A 15,869-nucleotide genomic window follows, 5' to 3' on the forward strand; every position below is an offset into this window, starting at 1 on the left:
GAAAGAGAGAAAGAAAGAAAAGTAACAGCGGTAAAGGAAAAACAAAAACAAAATAAAACTTTGCTTCCCACTGTCGCCTGCTCTCGGCGGAGCCACCGTTACTGGAGCAACTCCCACAAGTCAGGCCTGGCAATGATCGTGGTTTCATCGTACCTCTGAGAGGTTTCTCAAAGTTTCCAAGGCCAGTGCACCGTAGTGAAGCATCTTTGGGTTGGATGGCATGACGGGGCTGGTGTTTGAAGACTCCCGATCTCTTCGTCCCGTTGCAGCTGGCTAGTCACGTAACCTCCCCGGGCAGCCGCTTGTCACGTTGCAGCTGGCTAGCTGGCTTCAGTGGGTCATACTGACCAAACATACCTCCTTGTGCTGTTTTTGACGTTGGAGCTGACTACTCACGACTCTGATCTGATGAGGCGTTGAGCCGCCTGTGTCGCTTTTCTAGTGTGGCCCAATCCAGTCTGGCACTTCGAATAGTTCTGATAACGTTGGTGTGAGCTTGATCATATGGCTCACTCCAGCGTTTTTCGGGTTCGGTTCTGTTAATTTTTTTCCTCTCTCTCTCTCTCTCTCTCTCTCTCTGCGTGTATGTTGAAGAAAGAAAGACTGCGTGTGATCGCGTATGGCAGCTTTGGCTAGGAATCGCCTTTGAATTATCTCTTTCGGTTGTTTCATAATGCTTGAGAATTTAAGGGACAAGTTGTACAGCGTGCAGCAAGACTTCAGTTTCAGGTTGGTTTATTACATCTTGCGCCTGACACGCGTAATTGCGAAGTGATTATGTGTGTGCGTGACGAATGTCAACGTTTCATGAACGAACGATGTTTCGTCTGACCTTGTTTTATTCCGCTGCCGCATTCGTTCATGTAGCGTTGTTGGTGTTTTTGTTTTGTGTTTTTTATGCCTGTTTTTTATGCCTATTCATGTCATTCCGCGCACTTCATAAATGTCTGAGAGCACTGGCTACTATTGGTACAGTCCGTACGAAAACAGTTGCTTAGAAATAGCTTTTTACAAAGTCTTGACAGATTCGTAAAAATTTTCATTTCAGTCTCCGGAATCTCAGCCTTGGTGATTCTTCGCATCCAAAGTAAGCGCAACCACGTTTCCAGTGTGCCCTGTGTAAATGCTTTGTGCTTACCAGGATTACGCCAATTTTCTCGCCTGTCTCTGTAGATCTCAACAAGAATGCGAAAAAAGGCTTGTTAATGCTGGAGCTGATTTTTTGCACTAGTAAGTAACTGGCTTCTTTGTAACACGTTTTCTAGCCTTCTGCTGAATGTGTCAGCAGTAAGCTCAAAACTGATCATAAATGTTTTATCTGCACTTTCAGCTACCAATCGAAGTGGGAAGAATTGCACAGTCAAAATGAAGGCAACGCAAAGAGAGCGGAGGTATGTCTACTGCCTGTTGTTATTTCCTGTGACATCAACCCTGAAAGGAAGCGTCCTTGAAAAGCAATTGACATGGCCATCTTAAACTCGCTCTTACTACTTACTACTTACTTGCTCTTACACTACAGGGGGGGAAGAAGGGGGGGCTCTTCAATTTACAGTCTCAAACTCGCTGCAGACTCCCCGAGAAGCATTTTTTCCATGTACGTCTATGGCTTTGGAAAATCCTTGGACTACCGGCGGACTGTCCGCCGGTAGTCCAAGGTGATGAGGTCACCTTGTATTTCTTACTATCTCACATTTTCAATATATAAGCCACTCTGTATTGAAGTTTTCTCTTGGCATAGTCGTGATGGGCAATGATTTGGGCTCAGTAGCACAAACATAACAGCTGTGTTATGTGGCAGGTACTTTGTGTGTGTTCACTGCAGCAGCTCCCACGGTGAGCTGCTTGCTGTGGCTACCAGGCTGCCCACTGCCGTTGAACTCTGCAGGAAGTGGACGTGCTGATTGCTGGGCTGCAGTCCTACTGCCACCAGCAGCTGCTGAGCATGCAGCAACTCAACCTGCAACTGGCACAGCTACCCAAGCTGCAGCAAGGGGTCCAGGACCTCATGAACACCATTGGTGAGGCCACAGTTTCCTTCATCAAAGTGTGTTAGACGAGAGAGACAGAACCGCACAAAACAGTGTAGTGCTCGCAACTGCTAAATGTACTGTAACAGATGAAAACGATGCAGCCGTGGGAGAGCTGCCCGACCACAAGGTAAAAACAAAAAACGAAACTAACCATTTGACAAGAAAGCACTGTGCACAGGAAACAGTCCAACTAAAAAGTTTTAGTTTGTCATGGTTTTGTTTCTCAGAGGTACAGTTTAGCGTTATATTTTTTATTTTGGAAAGCCTCACTGTGCTTGATCGGCCCGTAGTACACATTAGCGCACAGCTTATCTTAAGAGACATTGGCAGGCTTCATCAAACTCTGTATTGCATTGTAGCATCCATTCTCATGCATTTCAGAGTGAGCCCTAGTACATAGTACTACGTACTAGCATGGCATTGGTCAATTGCCTAGTCTTGTTGCGGTTGCTCAGGCTCGATGGAAGCACATGTCTGATGCTGTTTGTGCCAAGTGGCCTGCCCTACGGCAGTTCGTAATACTAGTCATTTACATTTTCACACATGCTCATGTGCTCTGTGAAATGGGTAGGAAGCACTCCCGTCTGCTCTCCACTGCCTCATAAGTGGGTGCTTGGTGTGCAGGGGAGCTGGAAGGCATGTTCGAGGAAGTGGAACTTCGCTTGGTCAGCCTGGAGGATGTCATTGAGACACAAGCCTTGCAGGAAAAGCAGCTGGATGAGCGTTTCAAGCTTGCATTGTATGGGGAAAAAAAGAAGGGACACTTCGAGAGCCTCAAAGGTAAGAACAGCCACTGTTCGCAGTGGCTGCTTGTTTTTCTTATGTGCCTCTGAATAGCTGCAACTGGAATCTGTGCTTTTGGAAATATCGTAGGCCGCCTGAATTCCCCCCAAAAACATGTAATCCTCTAATTTCGTAGAACACCAAATAATTAAGCACCTGTTGGGCATGTGGTAGCACATATCAAATATTTACAGTACAGTACATACAATGACTAGAGGAAAAGGATCATGACGTGTCATTCTATCTATCATCCTCGTGTATACTGTGCTGTAAATATGTGACCAAATAATTTTCCCCATAGTTCCAACAGAAGGCTCTCATCCAACTCTTTCGTTACTGCAGGAAATTTGACCGATTTTAGAAGAAAACTTTTTTTCTGTGAGAAAATTGGTTAGGCACTAGTTACAGGAACACAAAATGCAGATTATTTAATGCCCTTTCCAATAACACTAGTTTTTACAATGTTTTCATACATCATAGCTGCGAAAAAAATGTCAAAATCAAAATTCTTGTCAAGTTGTCGAAGAAAACGATAAAAAAGGAGTTGTGTATAACAAACCACCGGCAGTAGAAAAAATTTCAAATATACATTCTGTAGGAAAACATTTCAAAAACAGTGTGTCAGAAATTAAAAAAAATGTAGCACAAGTGGTGCCCGTGTCATGCAGTGAAGCCCAACCTTGATTTCAAAATGTGCAATTTCGGGTGGTTCCCTGGAAGAAATCTGGCGGTTTGACATTATCAGAGGCACCAATTTGTCTCCACGTGATGTAAAAACGTCTTGTCAATGACTGCCTTTGCATTTATGGCCAGCACAGTATCCGGACAAGCACAGGATGCAGAAAAACATGCGCGGAGTTGAAAACGAAGCTCTGTTGTTGATGCTTGTTGAATTTCACGGTCAGTTATCTCTCAAAATGTAAACTTGCTGTTTATTATCATCTTCTGACTCGCTATTGTAGCCCTGCTTGCAGGTATGAGGTGTGATGCGCTAGAATCGTTCCCTGCAAACCTTGGCTGAGTAGCTGTTGCGCAATAAAAAAGATCAGCACTACGAGCCTCTTGCATGGCAACGTCACCTGGCATTTTTTAAATGAAACAGTACACAACTTATTGCTGACTTCGTCCAAATAGACAGTTCAACTAAGGAGCAACACTAGACCTCTGGAGATACCATTGTATGGAAACGAAACTGCCAGGCGAACAGCTGGCAGTGTGTAAGGCCGCTTTGAAGCGCTCTCCTCGTTCGAGCACATATCTGGCGACTGGGTGTTATCATTTGACTTGCATCGCAAGTTCTTATCACAGAAATTGGGTTAGAGTGGGGTGTAATCAGGAGCAGCATTCTTTTTCAAGAATCAGTAGCAGACGCTGAAGGCACCATGGCAGGTAGGGTAACTGCGTAGTAGCGCCAAATATGAATTTCACAATGCAGAAACGAAACCGAAACTGTTGTGGTAAGTAGAACTACAACACAACACAGAACAATGTGCGCAAAGGCAATAAAACTGCCTAGAATCATAAAGTAACTTTGCAAACAGGCACTGCTTTGGTATTTTTAGCCCATTTCAGGAATTATTACTGTCAGAGTGCAAACCTGACGATTGAAAATCTTCTTGTGATTCAGCATTCGTGCCCTGATAACAAAAACTAAACACTGATGCAGAGTAATTACGAGTGGCATGCATTCTTCTTTGGTAGCAGTGATGCGCGATGACCACACCCCTTTTCCACACCCTCGTGATGTAAACACGTGTCAAAAATCATGTTTTTGTTGCAAAAATGAAAACAAAACTGATTTTGAAAGGGCATTTTCTGAGCTAACTCCAAATAGCTCTACGTGTTCCAGAAGCGCCTGGAACGCTATGAAAAGAGGCGCCCAAGGTATCGTTCAAATTGAATGATTTTGAATAGGTGCAGTAATGAAAGAGTTAAGGGCATCGATACGGTTTATCCATATCCATGGAGTAATGCACCTAGTTTGTAAGTGTACTACACCCAGTGGCAACAATTCCTTGATAAGCATTGCGCTGCTGAGCACAAGGGCGCGGGTTCGATTCCTGGCCGCGGCTGCCGCTTTTTTTATTGAGGCAAAAGGCAGAAACACCAGTGTGTACAAGATTTAGGCGCACGTTAAAGATCCCCAGGTGGTCAAAATTAATCCGGAGCCCTCCACTACGGTGCACCTCATCGTCTGCGTTGTGACGGCGTGTTAAACCCTACAATCAATCAATCAACTTCTTGACTAACTAGAGAATTACTAGAATGAAAAGACTGGTATTGCTACCCCCGGCCACTTTTAGCTCAGCAATGTAGGGTGCCACCAATTGTGGGAGAACGTCGGTACCGTTCATCTTAAAACCTATGATGAACATTGATCTAGCTACTTACACATCTGTGAACAAATTCTTCTCAAAGCTGCCTTGTTCACTATTTGTGTACTCTTCAGGGGCTGGCCAGTTGCGGCATCTTAATAAATTTACAGCTGCCTGCACCAGTGGCGACCATATATTACTGCAGGAGCTTTGATCAGTCTGAACAAATTGCTTTTTGGAAGATTAACTTCGGTATCTTATAACTTTGGCGGGAAGTATTGGAAACCCAGTCGCAATCTTTTCCTCATTTTCCTACCAATTAACCGTCACTATTATCCTATTTTCAGTATTATCCCCCGTGAAGAGCTTATTTGCTAATTTTTTTTTTCTTTTGCTGTCCATGCTTAATTGGTCTGCATAGTTCCAAACAGTACAGCGGTACAACATTTTTCCTGATAAAACTTGAAATATTCTGTTTGTGACATCAGTACAGCTTCAAATTACTTGTGTTGTTATCTTCTAGTGTAAACGTCCAACAATTGATAAGGCACAAAAGATTTACATTGCGTGCATTGACCTGTTGCTAATTTACTTCCAAAAAAATGATTTGCCGTGGTTGCTTTTGAAACCTAGCTCAGTAGTCAGTATGTGTAACCTGTAAAAATAAATGTTCCAGTGTGAACTGCCTTCTGAGAAATGGTGGCTTAGGACAGTGGTTCAGCTTTAAACTTTATTCATTCATTTAGCCACCAGTCACACTGCAGATTTAGTAGCTGGCCCTGTGCTGAATGTAGAGCACATGGGAAGGCTTTGCCACGCAAGTACTTGGGGCAGTTTTAGTGTACAGAGTTTGTCCTGAAAATAATATGCTGGCAGGGAACATGGGCCCATGTTTGCAGAGGATATAAAAGTTGGGAAAGGGTCGGGGACTGTATTTAACCTTCCCGTTCAGATATGTAATCAATTGCCCTGACAACACCTGTCAACTGTGCTGAGTTAAGGAAGTCTTCAGAAGCTGTATACAGCGATAACGAAATCACATGAGTACGAAATTCCCGCTGCAACGAAATATTTTTGGATTCCCGGCAAGCGTCCATAGAAGCCCATGTATTTCATATCTCACGGCAATGAAATGTTTTTGGAAAGCTATCCTGCATTAACGAAATCCGCTGCAAGTGTGGTCGGCATTTTATCTACCCATTTGAGGCTAACAGTGTCCAAAAAATGCTCAAAGGCATTTTTTTCGGGCTCAAAGTGCGTAAACTTCTGCCACAGTGTGCTTGCATGGCCGCTGTCATATTTGTTTACATAGAAGAGTGTGCAACAGGAGGCCATGGAGGCAGCCTCGCAGCGACACCACCAGGGGGCAACACAGGGTTACTCAAGGCACATCTTTGGCTTGGGCTATGCTAGGCGGCTAGTGTTGAACAGCACGCATGCGTTCATTGTGTGTGCGGCAGTCGGCATATTTTTTCTCAATCAAAAGCAAAAGTTTTTATCGCTGCAAGATAAGGCAGCCATCATTGTCCAAGCCAGTGGCCCAGTAGAAAAAGAGAGGATAGCGCCGACAAGTTTGGAGCTGTCTGGAGCTCGCTCTACCATTTTGGAAAGCAAGGACACCACTCTTTAATGGCGCACGTGTGCAAAACAAAGCAGCGACGGCTGTGGCCTTTCTGGACGTCAACAAAGCAGTGCACACTTAGTTTTGTGGACAGCATCGAAACAACGAGGTGCCACTGCCTGGAAAAGTTCAGCAGAAGAAGTTGGACTTCGCTTGCACACCCGGACATACTCGGTGCCGGGGCTAACGGAGAAAAACGTGCAGAGAAGGCGAACCTGTGGGATGTTTTGGATGCGTTCGACACGATTCGGTCATTCTTAGGCAAGCACGAATAGCAATGAAGCACTTCTTGTAGTGTGAGAGCTGAGCTGTGAAGTTACTGCACGGTAAGGCTCGCAAAGTAATATAACCGACTTTCGGAAATAAATTTTCAGTTTGCAGGCGATTTTCCTGTCGTTTATATGATTCATTCTCGTGGCAACAGAATTCCCGCAAAAGCAAATTTTTTGGCTTTCCCCGGCGGATTTGCTATTGCGGGGTTTAACTGTATGTATTGCTTAGGTGGGCTGTAGAAGCCATTTACTCTGGCTGGTGGGGCAAAAGTACTAAGCAGCTTCGAAGTTAGCAAGCAAACTCAGAAAAAAGAAGCTCTACTCTAGCTGGCAAAGTTTCTCAATTTGCCTCAAAAGTTTCTCAAAAAATTACAATTGAAATTGTAATTTTCCCCAAAATATACATTTTTGGGTCTTTGTTGTTTCGGTCATTTAAATACAGAAGCTATTTACCGAGGTTGGCTGTTACCTGCATTAATCAAAATTTTGTTTTTCATCAAAGGCGCTGAGGCATTTTGCTGCTCAGTATAAAGTTTCATGGTCAATTCCTTATCATTGCGTTTTTTTTTTTTTTAGGTGAAAAAAAAAACACCCAAGTTTACAGGATACCGAAGCATGGTGAATATCCCCAGGCAGTCTAAAATAACCCATAGGCTGTCATTACAATGCGCCGTATGACCAAGATTCATAGCTTCAGTGTGTAAATCCTGAATTTAAACTTTCGTTGTATTCAAGGCACAATCACAGAGCAGTGGAAAGGCCTGGTGTAAAGGCAAAAAAAAAAAAAAGATGATGCAAGGAAAGTAGTGTTTGCTTGCCTAATGCCACTAGGTGTTGTATAATTGAACCTAGTTAAACTGCACCTGTGGAGATTTAAGGAAAAAGGTTCGCTTGAAAGGTCTACTCTGACACGACTTCTGTTAGCAACATTTAGACAATTATCTTTAAATATGAGCTATGGCATAAGCAGGCTTAGTTTTACTACATATGCTACACTACTACACTGCACTACACTACACTAAGACCTCTGTGCCGTATTTAAGAAGACATCATTCTCCGCATTCTCACTAATTATGGGCGAACAACACACTCCTTCTATGTGCAGTCTTTGTCAAAATTTTCTAGGCCATGACGAAAGTGCACGGGCCACAAAAAATTTAACGTACAAGCTTGCGTCTCGAGCGAGGCTTAATTGTTTTATTCCGGGAAGCTAGAGAAAACACCTTTCTGTCTTACTGTCATAATTTTGTTATAATTCTGTTTGTTATAATTTGTATGTATTGTTTTGTTATAATTTTTTTGTTATACGTTAAAATTTGAATTCTTCTGGTCCAGAAGGCTTAGGTCTGGCCTAGAAAATTTTGGCAAAGACTGTATCGCCTCTGTTTTCTGTAGAGTTGGTGTATCATGTAAAACCTATTAAACTAATTGCACATGAAATGTGGCAGCTTAAAAAAGGTGATACCAAATTTCTACTTTGTCTAAATTTACCCCAAGCATTGACCAGGTGTGGGCCTGGAGCCAGCAGGTAGGGTAGTGTCCCTGTAGAGCAAAACAAGATGTGCCCCTGGCGTCAGGGCTTGGTGCGTATCTGTCTGCCAGTCTCTGTAAACGTGTTTGGGATGGGTTGTGGAAACGCGCAGAGAAGCTGGAAGAGGACCACCAGACTCTGTTGCGGCAGCTGGAGGAGCAGGAGCAGGAGGTGCTTCGGGAGCGACAGGAGACCTTTGGAGAAGTCTTCCGCAAGGACCTCGAAGAGTACAAAGAACAGAGAACACTGCACCGTAAGCAATGCATGGCTGCTCAGCATGGTCTTGAAGACTACTCATTAAAAGGGCCTCTTGTTGCTGCTGCTCAACGTCAATAGCAAGTTTCAAGAAAGATGCGTATTTTTATAAAAGCAGGGTGCCTGTGCCAAATTATACTTTTATGGTAAAGTGCCTTCCAGCGTAAGAGTAGCGACACCGAACTTGCGTTCTTCACTTTTGTTGCTCTTATGAGGCCCCGCTAGCCCACAAACTATAGCGTACAAATTAAAACTGGCCAATGTGCTGCTGGTTCTGAATTACAGCCCCTTTCACAGTTTCGGTTTCAGCTGCTGAGAGCCAGAAAGCAGGTGCAGGCTGTTCTGGGGATGAGTGGATTCGCTTCTGTTTCTGTCCAATCAAGGCAGCAGCCATGTCCTTGCCATCAAAACTAGTCAAGCTCTCCTTTCATGACCACCTGTACTCCACTACTCCCCTAGTGCCTTTGAAGGTACGTCCCGCCGCATTGAGCAAGTTTGATGAAACTGCCCAGATGAGGAAGCGATGGGGTGAAAGGTGAAAACAAGACGCCACAAGCTTCACCAAAAGGGGTTGAGTTTGTGTTGTCATTTTGGGCGTGCACAGACTTTTCGGTTTCTTTCTTGATTAATATGCTTGTCGCTGAAGGGAAAGTGGCAGACCACTTCAAGTTTGACCTGCTTGGAGCTTCGGTCACATACCTCCTACCTCAGCCTGTCTGATGTCACAGAGCAGCTGAGAAATTGTTCCCCACATCTCAAAATTGCAGCAATAATATCGATTTAAAATTGGTTTGGAACAATGTTATCAGGAAGGCATTTTGTCATCTGCATGAAGCGGACTATATTAGGTAGTTTTATAAATAGAACTTTGCTGCCAGTACTCCTTTAAAGTAGTGGCCGGGACTGCTTAAAGATTTTTAATGACTTCTAGATTACACCTTTTTTTTCCTTGCATGTAAATGTGTGTGAGCTTGGAGCTGCAAATACAGCTAATGTTTGAGTACTGCCATGGGCAAAACGAGCCAAGCAGAAGTGAGATATCTGAGCAGCAAACGAGAGCTTGGAGCGATGATATTGCCAACAATATCCAGAAGATCAGCCCCCGAAGTGTTGTCCTCAGTTTCTGCGACAAAACAAAACTACCGTGGCTTTTTTATTATAATTATCAGTGGTCCAGATCATGTGACTCTGGTGTGATCCGGCCCAATCATTATCATCATCATCAGCCTGTCTACGCCCACTGCAGGGCAAAGGCCTCTCCCGTAGACCTCCAATGTATACTGGTCCTGTGCTAATGGCAACCAATTTATCCCCGCAATTTATTCATGACCAAAAGGGGTGCTTAGGTGGGGGCAAGCACAGCACCTTGTGCACTGTTCTTGGAAGCTTCATTTCTGCCATTGGTCCTCAAGAGTGCACACGTTCCACTGGGTAGGTATTGTGGAGAACAGGGCTGCATATGCATGCAAGCTGCATGGCTCACCATGGCTTGTAGCTACTCTGCTAGAAGCAAGAGGCTCAGCAAAAAAGCAACACAAGGGAATCCTGACCGCAGGTGGAAACTGTCGGGCGGTGCAGCCATTTATCCTGGTCCACTCTCGCACATCTCATGAAATCTTGCCCTCAGCAGTGTGGCCAGTTTGTATTGCATTATAGCCTCATGCACTCATTCCACAAAGGCTGTGAACAAGTTAAAATAGCCCTGTTATGCCTTTGTAAAGGGTACTTCCATTCAGGTCAGTGGTCAGTATGCGTAATTTTTGTGAAAGTGTACCTTTAGGAACGGCTGCAAGCGTTCGAGCTGATTTTGTATAAGCAGGGAACCATGTTTTCACTAACTGATCAACCCCTAGTTCAACGTGGGCACCGTACGACTACAATAAGCTCGAAAGAACGCTACAGCATGTTGCAAAAGGTTCATTCTAATTTATGTTTGGCCCCTAGAATTTATGAAATAGTTCTGGATCTTTTGTTTGCTTCATGACTGTATTTACACTGTTTCTTACAACAAATTTACAGGCTTTCTCTCATTTCACTCTTTGCGGAAAATGAATGGTAGGTGTCAAGTTCCTGATCAATAGCCAGAGTGCACAGCTTCTTCCGCTGTGTGCTCTGGCTATTCATCACGCTTGCAGGACTCAACATCTGCGATGCTTTTTGATTAGGAGCTACGTGAGTGGGAGAGCCCAATGCACACTTCCGGCATTCTTGGCTTGCACAGAAACCCGCATGTGCGGTCTCAAATGTATGGCAGTAAGCTTTAACCACTTCTGTAAGTTGCATTTCCATTGGCAGGGCTTCTCGTCGTCATTTCATAGCTGACTGAACCACTGTGCGTTTGCTGAAGTTATAATAAATAGCGACTGCAGGCGTCCGTTGTCCCACTTTGTTTCCGCAATGGAAGCAACAGCAGTTAGTGACTGGTGGCACTGCATCTGAAGTTAAAATGTCTGTTACTAGTGAGGTTGTTGACCAAAATTCAAGGATAACTTGTCCTTTACAATCAACTATCTTCTACATTCGATGTCTATTATAAAAGAGGTCACTTTAATGGGAAAGATAGGGCATCCAACCATGTGGGTGAATAGTGTCTCTTATAACCATTTGTCTCCTTACATCCATGTCTCTTACAACAAGGTTCAAGTGTACTAGTGCCAACAGGTGATAACAGGAAGCGCATCTCATGCAGGCATTGAGGCTGTCCACGAGGCGAGAGTTGACCTGGAAGACATCGACCTAGAAGGAAATGATGAAGAGCGCGAAGCGTTGGACGAGTTCCTGGCTGATGTAATCTCCACCACAGGTTTGTCATTGTCCAGTGGTACTAGCTGCTTTCTAAATGCTAAAGCAAAACAACTCTTTCAGTCTGCTGAAGTCATAATTACATTGAGGTTTGAAATGTGAAAATGCATTTGAACAGGAGCTTGAACACCAGTTGCAAACCCCAGAATCATGATACAGGGCACGGGCCTCTCCAAGTGATCACCAACTGTTTGTCATGCCTAAGTCTGATCGTCAACACGTAGTACTGGCTTATTCAGACCACCCCTATTTTTTTCATCTCGCAAAACATGAAAAAGAAAGAAGGATGGAGCACAACAAGACAGAAATAGACACCGCACACGCTATCTCTTGATGAAATTTCTATTGACACACACAAACTTATAAACCGAGTCGTATAACACTGCGCATGCGTAACGCTCAATACAGTGGCAAGAACTACAATTAAAATGAGGGTTCAGCATTGCTCTTTGCACACACAACAAAAAAACGTTGAAAAACTTCTGCTAACCACTGCACACTAACACTGAAATCAAACGGCAAATCGAGGAAATGCGCAGAATAGAAGCAGCAGTATACCCTGCATACAGTATGTCCAGGGGGTGCAAAAAAGCCCTACGCGAAGTAAGAAGTAAACGGGGCGAAGTAATCAGCAAAAAAATGTGAAAAAAAGAACGGCTGTTATACCTTATATCCACCGACTGTTGCATCAGCTTCTTTAAAAAACATTGCATCATGATATGAAGTAGGCGTCTTTTGTGGCCCCAAAAAACTAAGTAGCATTTGTCTGGCACTAGAGATAAAGGTGCAGGTGGGAGGGAAAAGTGAGGGGATGCGGCACGCTGCACCATTCATTCCGTGTGCGTCAGGTGTCGTATGCAGTCACCGACCGATTCTTTGGACGCCCTATTTTCTGTCCCTGCCTGAATGTCCGGCCTCTGCCATGGCACCGTCACGTGCTCTATGGAGTCTATGGTTCTGCAGCCTTGAACCCATTTTGCATGTGTATCACCAGCTGATCTCGTATACAGCCTTGATAGCAGGCACCGCTTGTTGCACTGTCCTGCGAGCGGCATGGAGGAATGAAGTTAGTCGTCAGTCGCCACGTTGGCCATTCAGTCGTATATGGTCTGCTGTGCTGTTTGCATCGCCGCTTCAACAACCGATCGTAGTTTCAATCGCCAGTTGTTACCGATGGTGCTGACACCGCCTGACTTATCCGCCTCCTCAACGAAAGCTTCAAAATGTCACCTTCGCCGACGTGCAAGCTGACCTATTGGTATACGGCAATGTGGAGCCCTGCTGAAACAGATCGACGAATTTTCCAAGCCACTCGTAAATAATTAACTTTTTTTGTTGCGCGAGTCGTTTTCTCAGGCTGCCCGTTTTTTCGGTCGCTACCTCGGCCCCTTGAGGGTCTGAAAAATTTCAGGCGATTACAGGTCAGCAACTGCACAACCTTCTTTTTGCGTGTGGTCGCATTTACATGGGCAAGACAGGCCGATGCCTAAATGTCAGGATGAAAGAGCATGAGCGGTCACAAGGAACTGATGTTGTGTTGCACCTGACACTGCACTGCAGAGGATGTGGGTGTACTCCGAGGTTTAAGAGCACCACAGTAGTCACTAGACACAAAGACCAGCTTACCAGGGAAATAACTAAGGCATGCCACATCGCAAAAAGTGGCAGTCGTTGCATCAGCTACCCTTCAGTGTCACTGTGCAAAAAAGGAGTGGACTATCCTGATGCTGTTGGAGCGTGGCAATTACCAGAAGTTTTTCAATGTGTTTTGGCTGTTATGTGCATAGAAAGAAACGCTGAGCCCTTTTTTTGGTTGTACTTTTTTGGCAGTTGTGTTGGGTGTTGTACATGCACAGCGTTGTACAACCCACTCTTTAAGTTTGCATGGTTCAATTAAAATTTAGTAGAGAGACGGCGATCATGGTGTCTATTCGTTACTCGTTCTGTTCCATTCTTTTTGAACACTGTGCGAGATGAACGTATTTCGACAAGCCCAACTTTCCACCTTACCTGTTATTTTTATTTGGTAGCCTTTACCTTCAAACTGCACTGCTGCTTTTTTCGTGCATCATTCATTTCGCATGGGCAGAATAATGTTGTTATGTGTCGAGCTGAGTCTCTTGCTGTGACTGACCCTGGTATTCTGAATTCGTCCTCCATACGGGCCTCCAGTCGAGGAGATCCTTGAAAGCGATTTTCACGTGTAAAGGCATTGGGGTATCCCCCACTCACCGAGTCGAGGAAACACATGGAGTGGAGGACATAATCTGAATACGGCCATGAGTCTTGTTCACTTGTGCCACCTCTCACATGAACGCAAAATGTCGCGAGGGCACATCCCATGCTCTATTTTTTGAAAACTTTTCTGCTTCTCATTCCTGACGGGAATTACAAAATTAAGAGAGCGTTTCTTTTGCCTTCAGTTTTGACAGTCTATCGTCGCTAGGTATTATTGCGAACCACGTGTATTAACGTCACTGTGCTTGTGTTCTAGCAGCATTGTGGTACTCGAGTGTTTCACCAAGCACAGATATTGAATATATATGTATACTGAAGGAAGGTGTTAACTAATACCTTTTGAGCACTTCGTCAAGGATGATCTGTAGGAGTAGGCATATTTTGACGACATTATAGCCAGTGATTCAGTTCCTAAGCATTGCAGAAAAGCTGTAGCATCTCTGATTTAAAAGCCAACTGCACTGCACTGAAATTTTACCCCGCCCTGATTTCTTTTGAATGCACAGCTCATACTGTTGTAACTGGGGGATGGCTGATTGGAAACCCTAAAAAAAATCCCGGGCCATCTCTACTAATGGGAAACCTGGGGAGGGGCGAAGCATCCGGTGGGAAGAGCAGTCGCACGCTTGCTGAGGCAGTGGCGTGGTCTTCAAGGTTGGACCATATTTAAGCAATTAAATGAGAGACAGACTGGCCGTAAGTTGTCTTCGTGTCATAAGCTGCAGCTTGTTAGGCAGTATGCTAAGACTGGCCGTAAGTTGTCTTCGTGTCATAAGCTGCAGCTTGTTAGGCAGTATGCTAAGACTGGCCGTAAGTTGTCTTCGTGTCATAAGCTGCAGCTTTGGAGAACGAGCGTCCCAGTGTATTCTTTTAGTACGCGTTACATTTTAGCGCGAGGCTTTGGAAAACAAGTGTCTTGGTGCTTTAGTAGCGTGACTGCACGAGACAACAGGAGATGCTGACAGCCCGAGCCCCTAAGGTGCTTCACCCCTAAAGGCCCCTTAGCAGACGACACTGCACCTGCCGGCGGATTGCGCAAACAGCCATGAAGTGGAAGTGACATTCAGGCCGGCCAGGTACTTGGTCCACTGGGCACACTTCTCCTAGGGCTGCTGTGCACGCAAAGTGGTTGCGCTTATGTAATGGTTGCACTCGTCTCAGCTTCGGTGTCAAAATCACTGATTCTTGCTGATCGTTAGCACTGTGCATGCGCATATTTCAGCTGTCGTATTTGCTATCTTGCAGTCGTTTTAGGCACACTATACGGAAATGGTTCTAAACTTTCAGTCCAGTTCGTCTTTATATGGGTGTCCACACCTCCTGGCTCAGCCGTGTTGTAATTTCATTAATGTCTGCTCAAATGAGAAAATGGGACGTAGTTGGCAAGAAAGGTAGTTGTGTTATCAGTAAACACACTGGTAATGGATGGTCGGGTAGTTCTGCCAGTGAAACAGGAATGCTATACGACCATTGGCAAGGTTGAAAAATTGCAGGAAATATGAAGTGCACCATACGCACAGCTGAAATGTTTATAGAGCAAAGTCCATGTGCCGCTCGTAAGTTGACAAGTTAGCTGCACATAGCATATTTTCTTAGAACTTTGACACTCGGTCTGCTCTTGTAGTCAGGACTACTGTGACCTCCATACTGGCAATGATGAAGAATGTTGTCCTGGATAGGTATATCCTGACTGTGGCCCTGAAGACAGCTGGGCTACCTGTTGCCTGAGAAAGTTGTGTATGGTGTGGCCTGCTTACAGTGAGCACACTGGGGTTCCGAAATGCTTTTATGTGCGCAATTTACAATGTATGTACGGACTTTTTTTTTTTTTTATGTAAGGCCCAATTTTCTCCCAGAAAGTTAGCTGTTAACCACAATATTTATTATTACAAAGGGGCTGCAATTTGAAATAAAACTCTCCTAGCTACATCAAGGTTCACTATTACTACCTTAGTGTCACTGTAGTGTCACTAGTGAATCATGGGGTCATTAAAAATTGTTTACATCAGGGACAGCCTATAT

The 15,869-nt window shown here is 44.5% G+C and overlaps 1 protein-coding gene across 2 annotated transcripts in view; it reads left to right on the forward strand.

The window, feature by feature from the left end:
- Positions 1-15,869, forward strand: part of Dysb (dystrobrevin binding protein dysbindin) — a 23,614-nt gene continuing 7,745 nt past the window's right edge. Inside the window, exons 1-9 of one of the 2 annotated variants that reach the window (XM_077687034.1) lie at positions 1-729; positions 1,049-1,087; positions 1,174-1,230; positions 1,331-1,391; positions 1,886-2,018; positions 2,655-2,810; positions 7,598-7,639; positions 8,665-8,805; positions 11,497-11,610. In XM_077687034.1, the coding sequence (XP_077543160.1) occupies positions 674-729; positions 1,049-1,087; positions 1,174-1,230; positions 1,331-1,391; positions 1,886-2,018; positions 2,655-2,810; positions 7,598-7,639; positions 8,665-8,805; positions 11,497-11,610 (799 nt within the window). In that variant the 5' untranslated portion in view covers positions 1-673. The remainder of the gene's footprint in view (positions 730-1,048; positions 1,088-1,173; positions 1,231-1,330; positions 1,392-1,885; positions 2,019-2,654; positions 2,811-7,597; positions 7,640-8,664; positions 8,806-11,496; positions 11,611-15,869) is intronic. The other variant, XM_077687035.1, reaches the window with a different exon arrangement.

The sequence above is a fragment of the Haemaphysalis longicornis genome, unplaced genomic scaffold (genome assembly GCF_048455015.1).
Source record: "Haemaphysalis longicornis isolate Haplotype H1 unplaced genomic scaffold, Haemaphysalis longicornis Haplotype H1 scaffold_1, whole genome shotgun sequence".
NCBI lineage: Eukaryota > Metazoa > Arthropoda > Arachnida > Ixodida > Ixodidae > Haemaphysalis > Haemaphysalis longicornis.